Source organism: Octopus sinensis, linkage group LG1, assembly GCF_006345805.1.
Source record: "Octopus sinensis linkage group LG1, ASM634580v1, whole genome shotgun sequence".
Classification (NCBI taxonomy): domain Eukaryota; kingdom Metazoa; phylum Mollusca; class Cephalopoda; order Octopoda; family Octopodidae; genus Octopus; species Octopus sinensis.
Genome location: NC_042997.1, coordinates 197592080 through 197611356, shown reverse-complemented (window position 1 = coordinate 197611356; position 19277 = coordinate 197592080). Strand labels below are relative to the sequence as shown.

Genomic DNA, 19277 nt, shown 5'->3' with positions numbered 1-19277 from the left:
GGAAACATTTTTTCATGCTGAGAGTTGCTGAAGCATGGAACAAACTGCCAGCATTAGTTGTTAGTTGTCGGAGCACTGCATCCTTCAAAATTTCCATGCTTTCTGAGATTCGCCAACACTACACCTGATCTTTCTCCCCTCCATACACACACGCAAGCATGTATCTGACTCATGCATTGTTCGCTTTCCAGTCATTTGTACATTACTGCATATACTCTGACAAATTGTGGTGCACCTGAGCACTGTATACAATAATTTCATTAGGCCAGTATAAATGGACAAATTCTCAGGTTTCGCCTGTGATGAAAAAAGGTTTTATAAAAGGAGAAAGGGGCTCTCTACCCTCCTTTTGACCAGGCTCCCGTTGGCTTTTATGGGGGTTTTTTTTCCACCAGGAATCTTTCGAAGCGCCTCCCCATATTGGGAGTTTTTCGTTGTTACATTATTTGATTGTTACACTGTTTTTACACGATTTTTTCACAAGCGGACAAAACCCTTTGTAACCTTTCGTCCTATTTTGTCCCTTTATGTTTCCTAATCATGTGTGTCAGCCCTTGTGGCCAATAAAAAAGAATTAATTATTATTATTATTATTATTATTATTATTATTATCATCATCATCATCATTTTTAATATTATTATTATTATTATTATTATCATCATCATTATTATTATTATTATTATTATTATTATTATTATTATCATTATTTTTATCATCATCATCATCATCATCATCATCATCATCATTATTATTATTATTATTATTATTATTATTGAAAAAAATCGTTGTTACACTGTTTTTACACGATTTTTTCACAAACGGACAAAACCCTTTGAAATCTTTCGTCCTATTTTGTCCCTTTATGTTTCCTAATCATGTGTGTCAGCCCTTGTGGCCAATAAAAAGAATTAATTATTATTATTATTATTTAAATTATTAAATTTTTTCTTTCAAGAAAGGTAACTCTTGCAATCTAAAGTAATTTTCGTGTCCGAGTCATAAAACACAAGTGATGTCCCCTTAATGAGAAGCCAAAACCGGACCGGAAGCTGTATGACAAATGTGTCTTCGTTTGTTATGAGAGAGAAGCATTTTGAAATTTTCTGAAAATGGCAACAACGACGGCGGCCAGTCCAACCTCTGAGAATAAAGTCAATGTGAATAGATATGATCGTCAGCTACGGTAAGACATTAATATCTTAATAGCTCCAAATTAAACAAAAGAACTTCCAACTGCCTTTATTTGTCTCACAGAGTATCAAATTATACTTTGGTAGCGGTTTCTTTATAGTATTGAAGTTTCAATTAAATATTTATCTTTTGCCAAACTTCATTGCTTACATATTTATTCTTGGTAATTAATGAGTTGTTGACATTATAGATTTCAAGTGAAAAATGTATATATGTATATATATATATATAGCTATACAAAAAATCTTGGTTTACATTTTTATTTAAGGATTGTATTGCGAAGAATTTACCTTTCGTTTTCGACTCTACCGGTGGAATGATTAGTTTAATGCTAGTAACACAGAATTCACTTAAATGTGATATGATGTAATAGATAGATTGTTAGGTAGACTTCTTTTTTTTATATACATTTTGGTCGAATCGGTCTCATCTTACTCCGAGTTTCGCCTGGAGCTGCACAATGTTTTAATTTCGACTATTGCGGCGAGCTGGCAGAAACGTTAACACGCCGGGCTAAATGCGTAGCCGTATTTCGTCTGCCGTTACGTTCTGAGTTCAAATTCCGCCGTGGTCGACTTTGCCTTTCATCCTTTCGTGATCGATAAATTAAGTACCAGTTATGCACCGGGGTCGATGTAATCGACTTAATCCGTTTGTCTGTCCTTTTTTGTCCCCTCTGTGTTTAGCCCCTTGTGGGTAGTAAAGAAATAGGTATTTCGTCTGCCGTTACGTTCTGAGTTCAAATTCCGCCGAGGTTTACTTTGCCTTTCATCCTTTCGGGATCGATAAATTAAGTACCAGTTACGCACTGGGGTCGATATAATCGACTTAATCCGTTTGTTTGTCCTCTCTGTGTTTAGCCCCTTGTGGGTAGTAAAGAAATAGGTATTTCGTGTGCTGTTACGTTCTGAGTTCAAATTCCGCCGAGGTCGACTTTGCGTTTCATCCCTTCGGGGTCGATAAATTAAGTACCAGTTACGCACTGGGGTCGATATAATCGACTTAATCCCTTTGTCTGTCCTTGTTTGTCCCCTCTGTGTTTAGCCCCTTGTGGGTAGTAAAGAAATAGTTATAGAGTACCGACAGTCACACTAAACTTGTGTGTGTGTGTAAATGACTTGCTGAGTAAGTCAATACATGCAAAATTCGAAGTCCTTGTCAACCTAGTATTTGTAATTTAATTCTGCTAAAGTGTTGAGCCCTTTGATTTGTAAATCTTCGTTGCTTATTATAACCCTAACATTAACACACTCATACATATGTATGTGTGTGTGATGATTTAACATCCAGTTCTCCATGCATGCATGGATCGGAGGAACTTGCTGAGCCGGATTTTCTACAGCTGGATGCCCCTCTAGTCATCAGCCTTTACCTGTTTCCGGTACTACTAGCGAACAGTGGGCCTGGTACGCGCAGTCGCGCATCCGTGCTAGCTAGTCGTAAGTAGTCGATCCTACAACGACTACCTAGCAAAGTAAATAAAACACAAAATAAATAATTTTTTTACACAAAGTAAATAACACAAAAGCACAAAGTAAGGATCAACTAGCCATGACTAGCTAGTGCGGATGTGCGAGTACGCGAGAGCGCGCACCGGGACCACTGTTCTCATGTAGTACCCCTGTTTCCAAGTAAGGTATTATTCCCCAAGACCAGACATGCTTTCATGAAAGATTGAAAACGAAGGACACCAATTGCGTGACAGTGACATTCATTTGCAACTAACACACACATATACAACAGGCTTCTTTCAGTTTCCATCTACCAAATCCACTCACAAGGCTTTAGTCAGCCTTCTTACCACACAACCACACCTGCACAGCCGTCCAACCCATGCCAGCATGGAAAGCAAATACTAAATGATGATGATCTGTGTGTGTGTGTGCATGTCTATGTGTTTTGCATGTGTATATATGGGTTTGTGGAGGCGCAATGGCCCAGTGGTTAGGGCAGCGGACTCCTGGTTGGAAGATCATGGTTTCGATTCCCAGACCAGACGTTGTGTGTGTTTACTGAGCGAAAACACCTAAAAGCTCCACGAGGCTCCGGCAGGGGGTAGTGGTGACCCCTGTTGTACTCTTTCACCACAACTTTCTCTCACTCTCTCTTCTTGTTTCTTGAGTAACGCTGCGATGGACTGGCATCCTGTTCAGCTGGGGGGAACATATATGCCACGGAAACCGGGCCCATGAACCTGGCTAGGCTTGAAAAGGGCAACGTTTATCGTTTTTATACAAGGGCTTGCTTACTAAACTGTTTGTATCTGTGCCCAAAAGTCAAGCTATCAACAATATAATTTGTGTTGTAATTAGTTTACCATATTCATATTTACTAAGTTCACACCTCTTGCTGTTTTCATTTACTTCCCATAACATGCTGGAGCATGCCTTTAGTCGAGCAAATTGACCCCAGGACTTATTCTTTGTAAGCCTAGTACTTGTTCTATCGGTCTCTTTTGCCGAACCGCTAAGTTATGGGGACGTAAACACACCAGCATCGGTTGTCAAGCGATGTTGGAGAGGACAAACACACACACAAATATATCATCATCAGCATCGGTTAACGTCCTCTTTCCATGCTGGCATGGGTAAACAGGCTTCTTTCAGTTTCTGTCTACCAAATCCACTCACAAGGCTTTAATCGGCCCGAGGCTATAGTAGAAGACACTTGCCCAAGGTGCCACGCAGGGAGACTGAACCCGGAACCATGTGGTTGGTAAGCAAGCTACTTACCACACAGCCGCTCAAAGCCATTTTAGGTATTTATTGACCCATTGGATAGCTACATAAATTGCTAGGGATCAATATTAACCACTTTACCAATCCCTGTCTTTGTAAATAGCACCATTCTGTCTTTGTAGTGGAGTGTATCTTTTGGATATAAATATATTCTTCATGGGAAATGTTGCTACTGAGACAGGTGGGGGTTATGTATTTTTTGTATATGTATTTTATTTCTGTTTTTTCTACATTTTTTGTTGTTTTATTTTATTCAGGTTATGGGGTGACCACGGCCAAGCATGTTTGGAAAATGCTAAAGTTTGTCTTATTAATGCAACTGCTACTGGAACAGAAATCCTGAAAAACCTTGTTTTACCAGGTTAGTTACCAGATCATGCTCAGGTTTTAAATGTAATAATGTGTGTGTGTGTTTTATATGGATTCTTGTTTCTGTTTTCATCTTCAACATCCTCTCCTCTTTCCATATGAAAGAGTTCACCCATATGACATGATCTGGATTGACCACTGGGCAATCCATTTTCACTATTAGCCCCTAACTAGCACTTTTCTGTTTCAATGACAAGAGTTCTAGTTGATCTAATCAACGGAACAGGCTCTTTTACTCATTCACTTGTTTCAGTCATTTGACTGTGGCCATGCTGGAGCATCGCTTTTAGTCGAGCAAATTGACCCCAGGACTTATTCTTTTAATCCTAGTACAAACCATCTCCATTCAGAATTTTAATCCTTTTGAATTAAAATCTTGGCACAATGTCAGCAATTTCAAGAAAGGGGGCTAAGTTAATTACATCAGCCCCAGTATTCTGCTGGTACTTATTTTATCAAACACCAAATGGTGGAGGTAGGCAGGCTCCAAAAGGGGTCTCTGGGAGTAGCGTCCCTGCCTTACTGACCTGGTTTTGCACCACAGGCCATGCTGGGGCACCACTTTGAAGGGTTTTAGACAAACAAATTGGTCCCAGGATTTTTTTTTTTTTTCCAGTGTGGGACTTATTCTATCGGTCTCTTTTTCCATATCACTAACTTACAAGGACATAAACAAACCAACACCTGGGGTGTGCAACAATCTAAAGAAATAGATGACTGGTAAAGGTTTAGGCAAGATTTTCAATTTGTAGTGTTTGATGTAAGGAACTCAGAGGTAACAAAAAAAAATAAGGGCTTAATGTCAAAAAAGGGTTTAAATGAAAGTGTGGGAGGTGGGAATATGTTATTTGTTATTTTATTAAATTATTACGTTGGCTTCATTTTACAGGAATTGGTTCTTTCACCATAGTTGATGGAGACAAAGTGACTGGCGCTGATGTTGGCAACAAGTATGTTTTGTCATGTTTTGTTTACTATTTTTATTGATGCCATTATGTTGTTGTTTGGCCCCAAATGAGGTCTTATTGAGCAAACCTGTGGTCAAGGATGTCCCAGCCATGATGATCCTGTCTTTTTTTTTTTTTTCAGACATTATCCAACGCACCCTTAACAGGGTCAATTTGTTCAACTAAAAGCTGGAGCACCACCTTTTAGTCGAACAAATTGACCCCCCAGGACTTATTCTTTGTAAACGTAATACTTATTCTATTGGTCTCTTTTGCCAAACTGCTAATTTACTGGGCTGTAAACACACCAACACCAGCATCAGTTGTTAAGCAGTGATAGGGAGACAAACACAAATACACTAACATACAGACACACACACACACACACACACACACATATATATATATATACAGCAGGCTTCTTTCAGTTTCCATCTTCCAAATCCACTCACAAGGCTTTGGACGGCCCGAAGCTATAGTAGAAGGCAGGCACTTGCCCAAGGTGCCACACAGTGGGACTGAACCTGGAACCATGTGGTTGGTAAGCAAGCTTCTTACCACACAACCATGCAAGATATATATATTTAACTATTTGCCATTGTGTTTAACCCAGTCATCACAGGAACGACTCTGGTGAGACTGCATGGTGGAGGTGTTCATCGTGTGGATGATAGAATGGTACTTATTGCAACTGGTACTTATTTCATTGTAATTGACTTACCACCTTCCCACAAAATTTCAGGTTTTGTGCCTCTCGTAGGAAAAATTATTATCATTAACTATCTTATATTTATTGACTCAGTCGGGATATAATTTGTACTTATCTATCGTCTTTCCTTTATCTTTTCAGCTTCTTCCTTGCTAAAGACACAATTGGCCAGGTATGTTTGTGACATCATCATCATTTAACATCAGCCTTCCATGCTGGCATGGGTTGGATGGTTTGACAGGAGCTGGTCAGGCAGAAGCCTGCGCCAGATTTCTGTGTCTGTTTTGGCAGGGTTTTTTTTATGATTGGAAGCCCTTCCTAGGACCAACCACCCAGCATCACTCAGTTTCACTTTGTTTTCTTTTTAATAATCACCACATTCCGTAGGTAGAATACAAATTCTGACTGGCTATTCAGCTTTTTTCTATTCATCATCATCATCATCTCGTTTAACGTCCGCTTTCCATGCTAGCATGGGTTAGACGATTTTGACTGAGGGCTGGCGAACCAAATGGCTGCACCAGGCTCCAATCTTGATTTGGCAGAGTTTCTACAGCTGGATGCCCTTCCTAATGCCAACCACTCCGAGAGTGTAGTGGGTGCTTTTTACGTGCCACCGGCATGGGGGCCAGTCATGCGGTACTGGCAATGACCTCGCTCGAATCTTTTGACACATGCCACCAGCACAGGTGCCAGTAAGGCGATGTTGGTAACAATCACGCTCGAACGGTGCCCTTTTATGTGCCACTGGCACAGAAGCTGGTTAGCCACTCTGTCAACGATCACGCTCATATGGTGCTCTTTGCACCCTACTAGCACAGGCACAAGTGCCAGTAAGGCAACGCTGGTAACGATCACACTCGAATGGTGCCCTTTTACATGCCACTGGCACAGAAGCCAGTTAGCCACTCTGTCAATGATCACACTCATATGGTGCTCTTTGCACTCCGCTAGTACGGATGCCAGTCATTGAATGTGATTTTGATTTCACTTGCCTCAACAGGTCTTCGCAAGCACAGGTCTTGTTGTTTATTGTTTTTGGACAATGTAAAGCCAGCTGGTGTTTATATTACACACCTTTTTGGGGGGAGTACATCATTCAGCAACTGCCTGTTACTCAAACAGCCGTCAAGCCATCACAGACAAATGATGTACATCAGTCTGAAGGTCAAGTGTTACATGTAATGTCTACATTGAGATAGAAAGGCATGAGTAAAATTGTGCTTCGTTATCAACAAAATATTTGCTATTTACCGAATTTCACACTGAATTCCATGCATTAAATCAGCATTTTCATAATGAGTTGGAAATCATTCATGTTTCATATTTCATAATTAATATTTATTGTATAACTAGCAGCTAAGCCCGGTTTCACCCGGTCTGTTTGGATGATGTGGCTGTGATCGTTTTCGGTTAGGCATAATCTATAACAGCGTTTGTCAACCTTATCATTTCGGGTCCCCTGTTTCGATTGGAGCCTCCAGCTATGAGAAAATTCCCTGACCCCCACCCTGTCAGAAAACAGCTTCTAAGCAACTGATTGTTTTAATGACAGAAGAAAGAGGGAAATTCCATTAGAAAAAGTTTTGATCGATTTTCTCGATTAGTATGGGGGTTAGGAAAAAAATACAAACTGCATTCCAATCTATGCACCTGTCTCCACATGTGTGCCATTTTTCACTCGAATCCACCCAGTCGTTTGGCTGTGAACCTCAAGATAAGAAAGAATACAACAATCGCCCATGTCCAATTTGTATTATAGATTAACACGGATGACAGATTCCTGTTATATTGTTTTTATTACAGCTATCTTTAAACACAGCCTCTATTATTTTATTATTTTCCTTGAATTTCAGTCTCGTGCACATGTAGCAACAAATCTGTTGATGGAACTAAATGAAGAGGTCAGCGGGGATTACGTGGAAGAGGTAAATATCTCTTTGTTCTCATTAATTACCACTAGCACTATGACCTGGCAACGCCTGGTCATAGTGCTAGTGCATACATATACAGCTGTGTGCGTGCGCACATACACGCCAGTACTATCCAAACCTCCAACCAATCACATATAGCTAGCTGGCATTCAATTGGCGTATCAAGTTTCGGGCATTTTGATTGGGTTTTGGATAGAAAATTCACAAAAAAGTCACTCCTATTGATTTTTTTAATGGCTTTGCGGGGTGACTGGGGAAATGTAAAGATGTGCACGACCACCCTTGGATGGTTTTTGAATGACTATAGAAAGTGCGAGCCCTCTAACTGAAAAATTGTGAAATTTGTATAAAGGACACGCGCACACACACACACACATTTTGCCGTTTATATATTTGGAGATTTCTTGCTCATCAAACATATGGATATTCTAATAATTACCTGTATAGCATTTGTGATATATTGACAGACACTGAAATTATAGAAAATATCACTAAATTTTAACCACCTTTCAAAATGCTTGTAGAACTTTTATGAATTAATAGCGCCTGATAGTTTCTACTTTGAGACTTCCAGAGTCAATGGTCGTGCTCAAGGGTAGCATATTGTTCTTGACGCTATGCAAATTTGGTTGGTCTGCACCCTAAAGGTAGCATTCTGTCTATTTGTCCACTGTGTTTCTTGTTGAGTATGAGACATTTATATTTGTATGTATTTTCTCATTTGGATTTTGCAAGTCTTTTAACAAAAACAATGTAAAAGTTAGTGACATCTGCACTGAAAGTATTACTGCTCTGATAGTTAAAAGCAATAGTGACAAAGATACAGACAATATTATTATTATGGCTGGGTTCCACCCTGGGCCAAATGAGGGATTTGGTTTAACCTTGTAAGAAACATACAAGGATAAACCAAATCCCTCGTTTGAAAGCTGCTACAGCAAAGTTATACCCTGTCCATTCAATGGGAAGTCCATAATGTACCATGTATAACAGTCACTAGTGTTGTAAGTTAAGACATCATTAATCAATGGTTATAAGAAAAATTACTTTGGTCTTACAGTAAGTACATTCAGAAACAAAAGTTTGTCCTCACCATCCTAGTATATCTGATGTGTGAAGGAGAAAGGATTCATCAACCAAAAGATATCTCAGTTTGTTGTGGAGACTGTTGTTCCTGTATCAAAGGATCAAAAACATCGTGCCAACTGTCATCATCATCATCATCATCATCGCTTAACGTCCATTTTCCATGCTAGCATGGGTTGGACGGTTCAGCTGGGGTCTGGGAAGCCAGGAGGCTGCACCAGGCTCCAGTCTGATCTGGCAGTGGTTCTACAGCTGGATGCCCTTCCTAACGCCAACCACTCCGTGGGTGTTTTTTTACGTGCCACTGGCACAGGGGACTGACAAACGGCCACGATTGATTGGTGTTTTTACGTGTCACCGACATGGATGCCAGTCAGGCAGTGCTGGCTTCTGCCACGTTCGGACAGTGCTTTTTACGTATCCCTTGCCAAAAAATATACCTTTAAGCCTCTGCTGGAGCATTGAACAAAAATGATGTCAAAGTGTAGCCATTAGAAGAAGCATCTTTAAAAGAACTTACAAATGCGAACTTGAAAACATCTTGCCCATGATGACATCTAACTGTGCCAGATGTCATTATGGACAAGACAACAATCACAGAAGTAATTCTTACCAAACCATAACATTGATCAACAAATTACTACCCACCTCCACAGACCGAGGGGGCTGGCAGAATCGTTAGCACTCCGGGCGAAATGCTTGGTGATATTTTGTCTGTCTTCACATTCTGGGTCCAAATTCCCCCAAGGTCAACTTGGCCTTTCATCCTTTCGAGATCGATAAATTAAGTACCAGTTACACACTGGGGTCGATGTAATTGACATAATCTTTTTGCCTGTCCTTGTTTGTGCCCGTTATGTTTAGCCCCTTGTGGGCAATAAAGAAATAAGATTATATTATATATTTATTTAATTAATTTCTTTATCTTATAGTCACCAGAAAAGCTTTTGGAGAGTAATCCAGAATTTTTTAACCGGTTTACTCTTGTTGTGGCAACAAATCTACATGAAAAGTAAGTTGTTTTTCTTGGTTTTGTTTTTGTTTTTAACTCTTTTTCGCAGACCATTTTAGCTATCATTGCTGTCTTTCTTTACCTGATTATTACTGCTTTTGTCTCCTCTGATGAGTTGTAGTGCACCTGAGCACAATAAACTTATTATTTTCTTTTACTCTTTTATTTGTTTCAGTCATTTGACTGCAGCCATGCTGGAGCACCGCCTTTGTAAGCCTAGTACTTATTCTATCGGTCTCTTTTGCCAAACCGCTAAGTTACGGGGATGTAAACACACCAGCATCGGTTGTCAAGCAATGTTGGGGGGAACAAACACATCATCATCATCATTTAACATCCGCTTTCCATGCTAGCATGGGTTGGACGATTTGACTTAGGTCTGGTGAACAAGACTCCAATCTGATCTGGCAGAGTTTCTACAGCCGAATGCCCTTCCTAACGCCAACCACTCTGAGAGTGTAGTGGGTGCTTTTACGTGCCACCGGCATGAGGGCCAGTTTGATGGTACTGGCAACGGCCACGCCTAAATGGTACTTACAAACACACACACATATATATACATATATACGACGGGCTTCTTTCAGTTTCTGTCTAGCAAATCCACTCACAAGGCTTTGGTCGGCCCAAGGCTATAGCAGAAGACACTTACCCAAGGTGCCACGCAGTGGGACTGAACCCGGAACCATGTGGTTGGTAAGCAAGCTACTTACCACACAGCCACTCCTGTGCCTTAGAAGGTAAAGTTGGAATTAGACTGCCGTGACCAGGATTAATAATAGTTTATGAAATGAGCTGGCAGAATCATCAGCACACCTGACAAAATGCTTTATGGCATTTCTTCCAACTCTTTATGTCCTGAGTTCAAATTCTGCTGAGGTCAACTTTTCAGTTTCGCCAGCCCTCAGTCAAACCATCCAACCCATGCCAGCATGAAAAGTGGACGTTAAACGACGACAATGATGATGTTGGTGAAAATAAGTACCAGTTGAGCATTGGTGGGGTCAATGTAATCAGCTAGCTCCCTCTCTCCAAATTTCAAGCCTATAGTAGAACAGTTGTTATTATTGTTGTTTACACTTCAAAACACAGATAGCATTTTCAAAGTGTTATTGTTTAGTCCCAGGTTACATTGATGTGAATAAATATTTTAGGCTTAGTCCATTAGTAAACATATAGTACTATTAAAAGCACAATTCGAGCATGGTCGATGCCAGTACCAGTGCTGCCTGACTGGCCCCCGTGCTGGTGGCAGACAAAAACCATCCGCTACGCTCTCAGAGTGGTTGGCGTTTGGAAGAGCATCCAGCTATAGAAACCGTTGCCAGATCGAATTGGAGTCTGGTGCAGCCTTCTGGTTTGCCAGTCGTCAGTCAGACTGTCCAACCCATGCCAGCAGGGAAAGTGGACGTTAAATGATGATGATTATTTACTTATAGGTGCAGGAGTGGCTGTGTGATAAGAAAAGTCTGCGAGCTGGCAGAAACATTACATTCTGAGTTCAAATTCTGCTGAGGTCAACTTTGCCTTTCATCCTTTCGGGGTCGATAAATAAAGTAACAGTTATGCACTGGGTCGATGTAATCGACTTAATCCCTTTGTTTGTTCTTGTTTGTCCCTTCTATGTTTAGCCCCTTGTGGGCAATAAAGAAATAAGAAACTTGCTTCCCAACCACATGGTTCTGGGTTCAGTCCCACTGCATGGATCGGCAAAAATGATCAATAGAATAAGCACTGGGCTTACAAAGAATAAGTCCTGGGGTCGATTTGTTCAACTAAAGGCAGTGTTCCGGCATGGCCACAGTCTGATTTCTAAAACAAGTGTTTGACTAAAGGCTGTGCTCCAGCATGGCCGCAGTCAGATGACTGAAACAAGTAAAAGAGTAAAAGAATATGTTAAGGGACAGAATCAGAACCAGTCTGAGATCAAATTCCGCCAAGGCTGGCTTTGCTTTTTTGCCTTTCAGGGTTGATAAAATAAGTACCAGTGGAACACTGGGGTCCATGTTATTGACTTATCCCCTCCCCAACATTGCTGGCCTTGTGTCAAAATCTGAAACCATTATTTACTTATATGTTGTTTTGTTTTAATTTTTACAGGCCACTCTTGCAGCTTGCGGCTAACCTCCGAGAAGCTGATATCCCCCTCTTAATCTGTCGGTCCTACGGCTTTATAGGTTATGCTCGGATTGTTGCGGCAGATCACACAAGTAATTATATTTATTTTCATCGTTGTCCTATTATTTCTATTCTTAGGAGCAGGTGTAGCTGTGTGGTTAAGAAGCTTGCTTCCCAACCATGTGGTCTCAGGTTCAGTCCCACCGCTTGGTACTTTGGGCAAATGTCTTCCACATGGCCCCAGGTAGATTTGATTAAGCACTGGACAGAAGTCTTGAGGCATTTTATTGCCAAGGTGACTGAAACACACACATACATTTTTTATGAGAGTTTTCTATTAATTTTTTTCTAAGTCCACTCACAAGGCTCAGATGAATCCCTTATTATAATAGAAGACACCCAAAGTGCTGTGCAGTGATATTGAACTTGAAACCATGTGTTTAGAAACCAAACTTCTTAACGACACAGATATGCCTACAACCAGTGAGTTCTGCACTGGGCTTCACTTTAATTTTCTTCCCTCCCTTGGTTCGTAAAATTAGTATGAATGTAATGCTGGTGAGAGGTGTGGATTATTAAATTCATTTAGCCCCTAGCCTTCAATCTGGGGGCTTGTGTGTTTGAAATTGCTGCTGTTGTTGTTCTTGTTAAGCAACAAGACGAGTAAGGGTGATTAGGTGATGGTCTAGGGCTTAGGGGCAGGAGACCCCATCCCTTGGAAAAAAAAAACTTTGGTCATCTTGTAGTCGAGGGCTCTTCATTGACGCCTGACACCTGGGAGGTGATCCTCAAAGTTGCTGGAAATGGAGATCTCCAGGTCCAAATTCTTGGATGGCTGTTGTTGTGTCAGTCAGTAGAAGAAACAGTGTAGGGCCAAGCCAAATACTTTTCTGGTTTTTAGTTAAATAACCTCATGTTGTTTGCTCAAACTCCACTCAGGTAAACTTAGCCTAACATCATCGTCATTGTCGTTTAACATCCGCTCACCATGCTGGCATGAGTTGGATAGCTTGACTGGAAACTAGTAAGCTGGGGTGTGAGGGCTGCACCAGGTTCTGATCTGATTTGGCAAGGCCTCTACGGTTGGATGCCTGTCCTAATGCCAACCACTCCAAGAGTATAGTGAGTGCCACAACTACGGTCTCACTTGGCTTCACAGGTCAACACAAGCACAGTATATCTATTTCCTTACTACCCACAAGGGGCCAAACACTGAGAGGACAAACAAGGACATTTCTTTACTACCCACAAGGGGCCAAACACAGGGAGGACAGACAAATGGATCAAGTCGATTATATCGATCCCAGGTGCATAACTGGTACTTAATTTATCAACCCCAAAAGGATGAAAGGCAAAGTCGACCTCGGCAGAATTTGAACTCAGAACGTAACGGCAGACGAAATACGGCTACGCATTTCGCCCGGCGTGCTAACGTTTCTGCCAGCTCGCCGCCTTTAAAGCACAGTATATTGCCAAGGGTCTTGGTCACCTGTCACTGCCTCCATGAGGCCCAATGCATGAACGGTGCTTTTTACATGCCACCAGCAGGCACTGGCATTGCCCACGACAACAATTTCACTCAGTACAACAGGTCTTCACAAGCACAGCATATCACCCAACGATTGAAAGGGGTTTTTAAAGGGCCAGTTATGCGACACTGGCATCGGCCACAACTAAGTTCTCACTTGATTTAATGTCACTGCCTCCATGAAGCCCAATGCACAAACGCTGCTTTTTACGTGACACTGGCAACGATCTTTCTATAGACAATAAAACAAATAGCAACCAATCAAGTACTAAAGGGTTGAGTCACTCAACTTCATCCCTTAACCGTTTAGCATTTGGACTACTCTGACAAATGTAAGGCTTTTGAATTCACATTTGTTTTGAATTAATCAGACGTTATCTTGAAGCTTTGAAATTTGGTGATGTGATTGTTTATTTTTAGAATGACATTGTAGGATTTGAACATAAAACATGATGTCATGGTTAAGAGCATGGGCTACTAACCCCAAGATTCTGAGTTCGATTCCAAGCAATGGCCTGAATAATAATAATAATTAATAATAATAATAATAATAATAATAACAACAACAACATCAAAAAATAGCTTAGGAATGAGAACCCAGGTTCAAAATTTTCCCAAGACACCTGATGAAGGCTGGAGGGTATATCAGCCGAAACGTTGTGTTAACAACAAACAAGATGAGGGCAAATATCCGTCAAATGTAAATAATGTATATTTGGGTCTGATTGTAGGATTTGAACAGATTTGGTGATGTGATTGTTTATTTTTAGAATGATATTGTAAGATTTGAACATAAAACATGACGTAGTGGTTAAGAGCGCAGGCTACTAACCTCAAGATTCTGAGTTCGATTCCAAGCAGTGACTTGAATAATAATAATGATAATAACATTGAAAAATACCTTAGGAATGAGAACCCAGGTTTGAAATTTCCCCAAGACACCTGATGAAGGCTGGAGGGTATATCAGCCGAAACGTTGTGTTAACAACAAACAAGTTGAGGACAAATATCCGTCAATTGTAAATAATATATATTTGGGTTTGATTGTAGGATTTGAACAGATTTGGTGATGTGATTGTTTATTTTTAGAATGATATTGTAGGATTTGAACATAAAACATATTTGGACCCGATTTGGCCAGTTTAAACACTAAAGGGTTAAACTTATAAATGCGTGACCCCTGTATCAATGCAAAAGACAATTATTGGAGTTTATAGCTTTTTTGTTTTGTTTTTTTCTTTCAGTTATTGAATCCCACCCTGATAATTCTCATGAAGATCTCCGACTGGACTGTCCATTCCCTGGGCTGATTGATTTCTGTGATAAGTTAAATTTGAACGACATGGATAAAAAAGTAAATAAAACTTTTCTTTGTCTAAACTCCCCCAAAAAAATGTTTCTCCTTACTCCTTTCATTATTCTGTTTATCTCCTAACATGTTGCTGCCTATCACTCTCTCACTTCCATTACTTGCTCACCTACTGCCTTACTCCTCCTATCAATCTCTCTCTTCCAGTCTCACTCATGCTCTCTCTTTCGTTTGTCACATTTATCTTGAATGGATAGAGACCACTTAAGAGTAAAGGTAACTCTTTAGTTTTGCCGCGAACAGGGCAACGCCTCCAGTGCTGGGGCCATAACAAAATGTACTCATTTCATACTCTAAAGTGGTTGGTGATAGGAAGAGCACCCAGCCATAAAAACTTTGCCAAAACTGGAACATCCAAGATCTGGTCATCTAACCTGTTCCAAGAGGGTGGTGGCTCTGAATAAGAACTGACAAAAGCCATTGACAATATGTCCAATCCATGCCAGCATGGAAAGCAGAGGCACAAAATATCATTGATGGTGATGTGTATTTTATATATCATCATCATCATCTCATGTCTGTTTTTCATACTGTTGTGGGTTGGATGGTTTGAGAAGATCAGGCAGACTGCAGCCCTGCATAGAGCTCCAGTGTCAGGGTTTGTTATTTGTTATGGTTTCTAATTTTGCCAATGGTTATGAGACCTGCTTTGCAACCACATGATTTTGGGTTCAGTCCCACTGCACAACACCTTGAGCAAGTGTTTTCTGCTATATCCCCAGACTGACCAATACTGTGTGAGTGGATTTGTTGGGCAGAAACTGTGTGGAAGCCTGCCATATATATGTATATATATCAGTATATTTGTATGTGTGTGTGTGTGTTTGCATTTGTGTCTGTCACCTGCCATTGTTTGACAACCAGTGTTGGTTTGTTTACATCCCCATAACATAGTGGTTCAACAAAACTGACTGATGAAATAATTACCACTTTAAAATAAGTATGGAGGAGGATTTATTTGACTAAACTCTTCAAAGTGGTGCCCCAGCATGGCCACAGTCCACTCACTGAAACAAGTAAAAAAAATGGCAAAATAAAATTTTCTATGCAGTGGCTGTGTGGTAAGTAGCTTGCTTACCAACCACATGGTTCCGGATTCAACCCCACTGCATGGCACCTTGAGCAAGTGTCTTCTACTATATCCTTGGGCTAATCAAAGTCTTGTGAGTGGATTTGGTGGATGGAAACTGAAAGAAGCCCATCGTATATATGTATATATATATATATTATATATATATATATATATAATATATATATATACGAGGGTGAGTCAAAAAGTAATGCCATTTTTTTTAGGACAGGTATAATTACCAACACAGGAGTATGTATCAAACATCAGAACGAAGCTGGTCTTCTGTGGATCACATCCCTACTTCTCAACATAGTCACCGTTTCTCTCAATAGCAATGTTCCACCTTCGAATGAGAACATGTATCCTTGCCCCATAAAATTCTGTTGACTGTGCTTTGAGCCACTTCTTCACTACAGTTTTCACTTCCTCGTCACTGGACTATCATCTCTTCGGCCCCATGAAAGAAGGTTTGAGAAGCAGTGACAAGGAAGTGAAAACTGTAGTGAAGATGTGGCTCAAACAACAGTCAACAGAAATTTACAGGGCAGGGATACATGCTCTAATTCAAAGGTAAGACATTGCTACTGAGAGAAATGGTGACTACGTTGAGTAGTAGGGATGTGATCCACAGAGGACCAGCTTCATTTTGATGTATGATACATGTTCCTGTGTTGGTAATTATACCTGTCTTAGGCAAAATGGCATTACTTTTTGACTCACCCTCATATATGTGTGTGTGTGTGTGTGTGTGTGTGTGTGCTTGGTTCTACTTCACTTCATTTTTTATTTGATAATCGATTAACTATTCAACCAATTGACTGATCAGTTGTTTGCTTAATCATTTAGTCAGTCAGTCACTCGGGTTTATCAAAGTCCTTTCATTGCCATTCACAATCTCGTTAATAACATGCCGTCTCTACTCATTATTTTCATTATTTGCCAGGAACACAGTCATGTACCTTGGTTGGTCATCATATATAAATATTTGCAGAAATGGAAAGAAGAGGTCAGTAAGTTTTAAAATATTTATCTTATCAAACAGTTATCCTCATGTAACAAATAGCTTTCTGTCATATTTACTTCATGTAACCATAGCAACCCATGTTGCATAAGATGTAGCCTATCTATATGTTGTGTAAGATGAATCTTCATGGAATAGTTACTTGAGTTTTTTTGGTGGAGTTTTTTTGCTCAGAAAATTATATAACTTCTAACTAGCTTGTCACCTTGCTAAACCCCTTTTGTTATCCACTTGCTGTTACTTCAATGTTGATTATAATGGCCGCAAGAAACACAGGCAGGGCTACATGGTTAAGAAGCTTACTGCCCAAACATGTTATCATGGGTTGGACGATTGGAGAGTTAATGATATCAAATTCAAAAACTGACATCCGTGCAAGTGGAGTGCTAAGAGTACCAAACGAGTGAGATCGTTGCCAGAGCAACAAGCTGCCAGATCAGATTGGAGTCTGGTTCACCAGCCCACAGTCAAATCGTCCAACCCATGCTAGCATTAAACAATGATGACGACGGCGGCGGCTGATGATGATGATGAGGAGGAAGACAAAATCTCTGGAAGGAGTTGAAACCTACATACAGTTGCTCCCTCTTTTTATATCAACTTATATATTGTACAGAGAAATTGTTTACAATCATTGAAACACAGTATTGGCTAAAAAAGAAGCCTACAAATATGTTCTAGGTTACATTAAAACAATGAAAGACCTTCAACATATCATTAATTTCTTGTTTGCTCAAGATTAAATATATTATCATGTATAAAAATTTAAATATATTTCAGGAAATGTATCAACAAGGTAAGAGTTTTTTTTTTTTCTGCTTCAATTGATTAATGTATTTGTAATAAAATTTTGAAATTAATATTCTTTTATCCTCAGCATAATGGCGAACCACCTAAAAATTACAAAGAGAAAACCCTTATGAAAGAAACGATCAGAAATGGTAAGTAAAAATTTATTTGATTGGCAAAGTTTAATTAACGATATAACTGGCATTAGGAAGGGCATCAAGCAGTAGAAACTCTGCCAGATCAAGATTGAAGCCTGGTTGCGTCATCTGGTTCGCCAGCCCTCAGTCAAATCATCCAACCCATGCTAGCATGGAAAGCGGACGTTAAACGATGATAATTAGCATTCTGGATGTAGTTGTTTGAGAGTTGGAACTGATAAGAAAGAGTATGTATCATCATACAGGTCAGCTGTCTTGCTGATGTAAATATCTCTTCGAAACTCAGAAAGAAAGAAGATACCTGTAGACATCATCATCATCATCATCATCATCGTTTAGCGTCCATTTTCCATGCTAGCATGGGTTGGACGGTTCTACTGGGGTCTGTGAAGCCAGAAGGCTTCATCAGGCCCAGTCAAATCTGGCAGTGTTTCTACGGCTGGATGCCCTTCCTAACGCCAACCACTCCGTGAGTGTAGTGGGTGCTTTTTACGTGCCACCCGCACAGGTGCCAGACAGAGCTGGCAAACGGCCACGAACGGATGGTGCTTTTTATGTGCCACCGGCACAAGGGCCAGGCGAGGCTGGCAACGGACACGAAACGGGGCGGTGCTGGCAACGGTCGCGAAACGGAAGGTTCTCTTACATGCCACCAGCACTGGTAACACATCTGCAATTTCCATTGATCGATTTCCATTCTGATCCTCACTTGCCTCAACGGGTCTTCACAAGTAGAGTTTCGACATGCCACCGGCACTGGTAACACATCTGCAATTTCCATTGATCGATTTCCATTTCTGATCCTCACTTGCCTCAACGGGTCTTCACAAGTAGAGTATCGACATGCCACCGGCACTGGTAACACATCTGCAATTTCCATTGATCGATTTCGATTCTGATCCTCAGTTGCCTCGACAGGTCTTCACAAGTAGAGTTTTGTGTCCCAAGAAGGGAAGGTATGCATACGTAGGCTGGCTCCATCCCAAGTAGAAGGCCATCTGCACCAAAACCTCCAACTCCTATATCATCATCGTTTAACATCCACCTTTTATGCTGGCATGAGTGGAATGGTTTGACAGGAGCCAGCCAGACAGAAGCCTGCACCTGACCTCTGTGTCTGTTTTGGCACAGTTTTTAAAACTGGATGCCCTTCCTTACACCAACCACCCAGGAGAGTGAACCAAATGCTTTTTACATAACACAAGCACAGACGAGGTATCCAGATTATAAATTAACAT

The 19277-nt window shown here is 40.5% G+C and overlaps 1 protein-coding gene across 2 annotated transcripts in view; it reads left to right on the top strand.

Moving 5' to 3' along the window:
- Nucleotides 1-1028: 1028 nt before the first annotated feature.
- Nucleotides 1029-19277, top strand: part of LOC115212080 (NEDD8-activating enzyme E1 regulatory subunit) — a 37509-nt gene continuing 19260 nt past the window's right edge. For both annotated transcript variants that reach the window (XR_005001657.1, XM_029780902.2), the window contains exons 1-10: nucleotides 1029-1184; nucleotides 4188-4291; nucleotides 5189-5249; nucleotides 6097-6127; nucleotides 7812-7883; nucleotides 9908-9987; nucleotides 12085-12194; nucleotides 14875-14984; nucleotides 17015-17077; nucleotides 17970-18033. Coding sequence is in view for 1 of the 2 variants with exons in the window: in XM_029780902.2 (XP_029636762.1) it covers nucleotides 1111-1184; nucleotides 4188-4291; nucleotides 5189-5249; nucleotides 6097-6127; nucleotides 7812-7883; nucleotides 9908-9987; nucleotides 12085-12194; nucleotides 14875-14984; nucleotides 17015-17077; nucleotides 17970-18033 (769 nt within the window). In the remaining variant the exon portion in view is untranslated. The remainder of the gene's footprint in view (nucleotides 1185-4187; nucleotides 4292-5188; nucleotides 5250-6096; nucleotides 6128-7811; nucleotides 7884-9907; nucleotides 9988-12084; nucleotides 12195-14874; nucleotides 14985-17014; nucleotides 17078-17969; nucleotides 18034-19277) is intronic.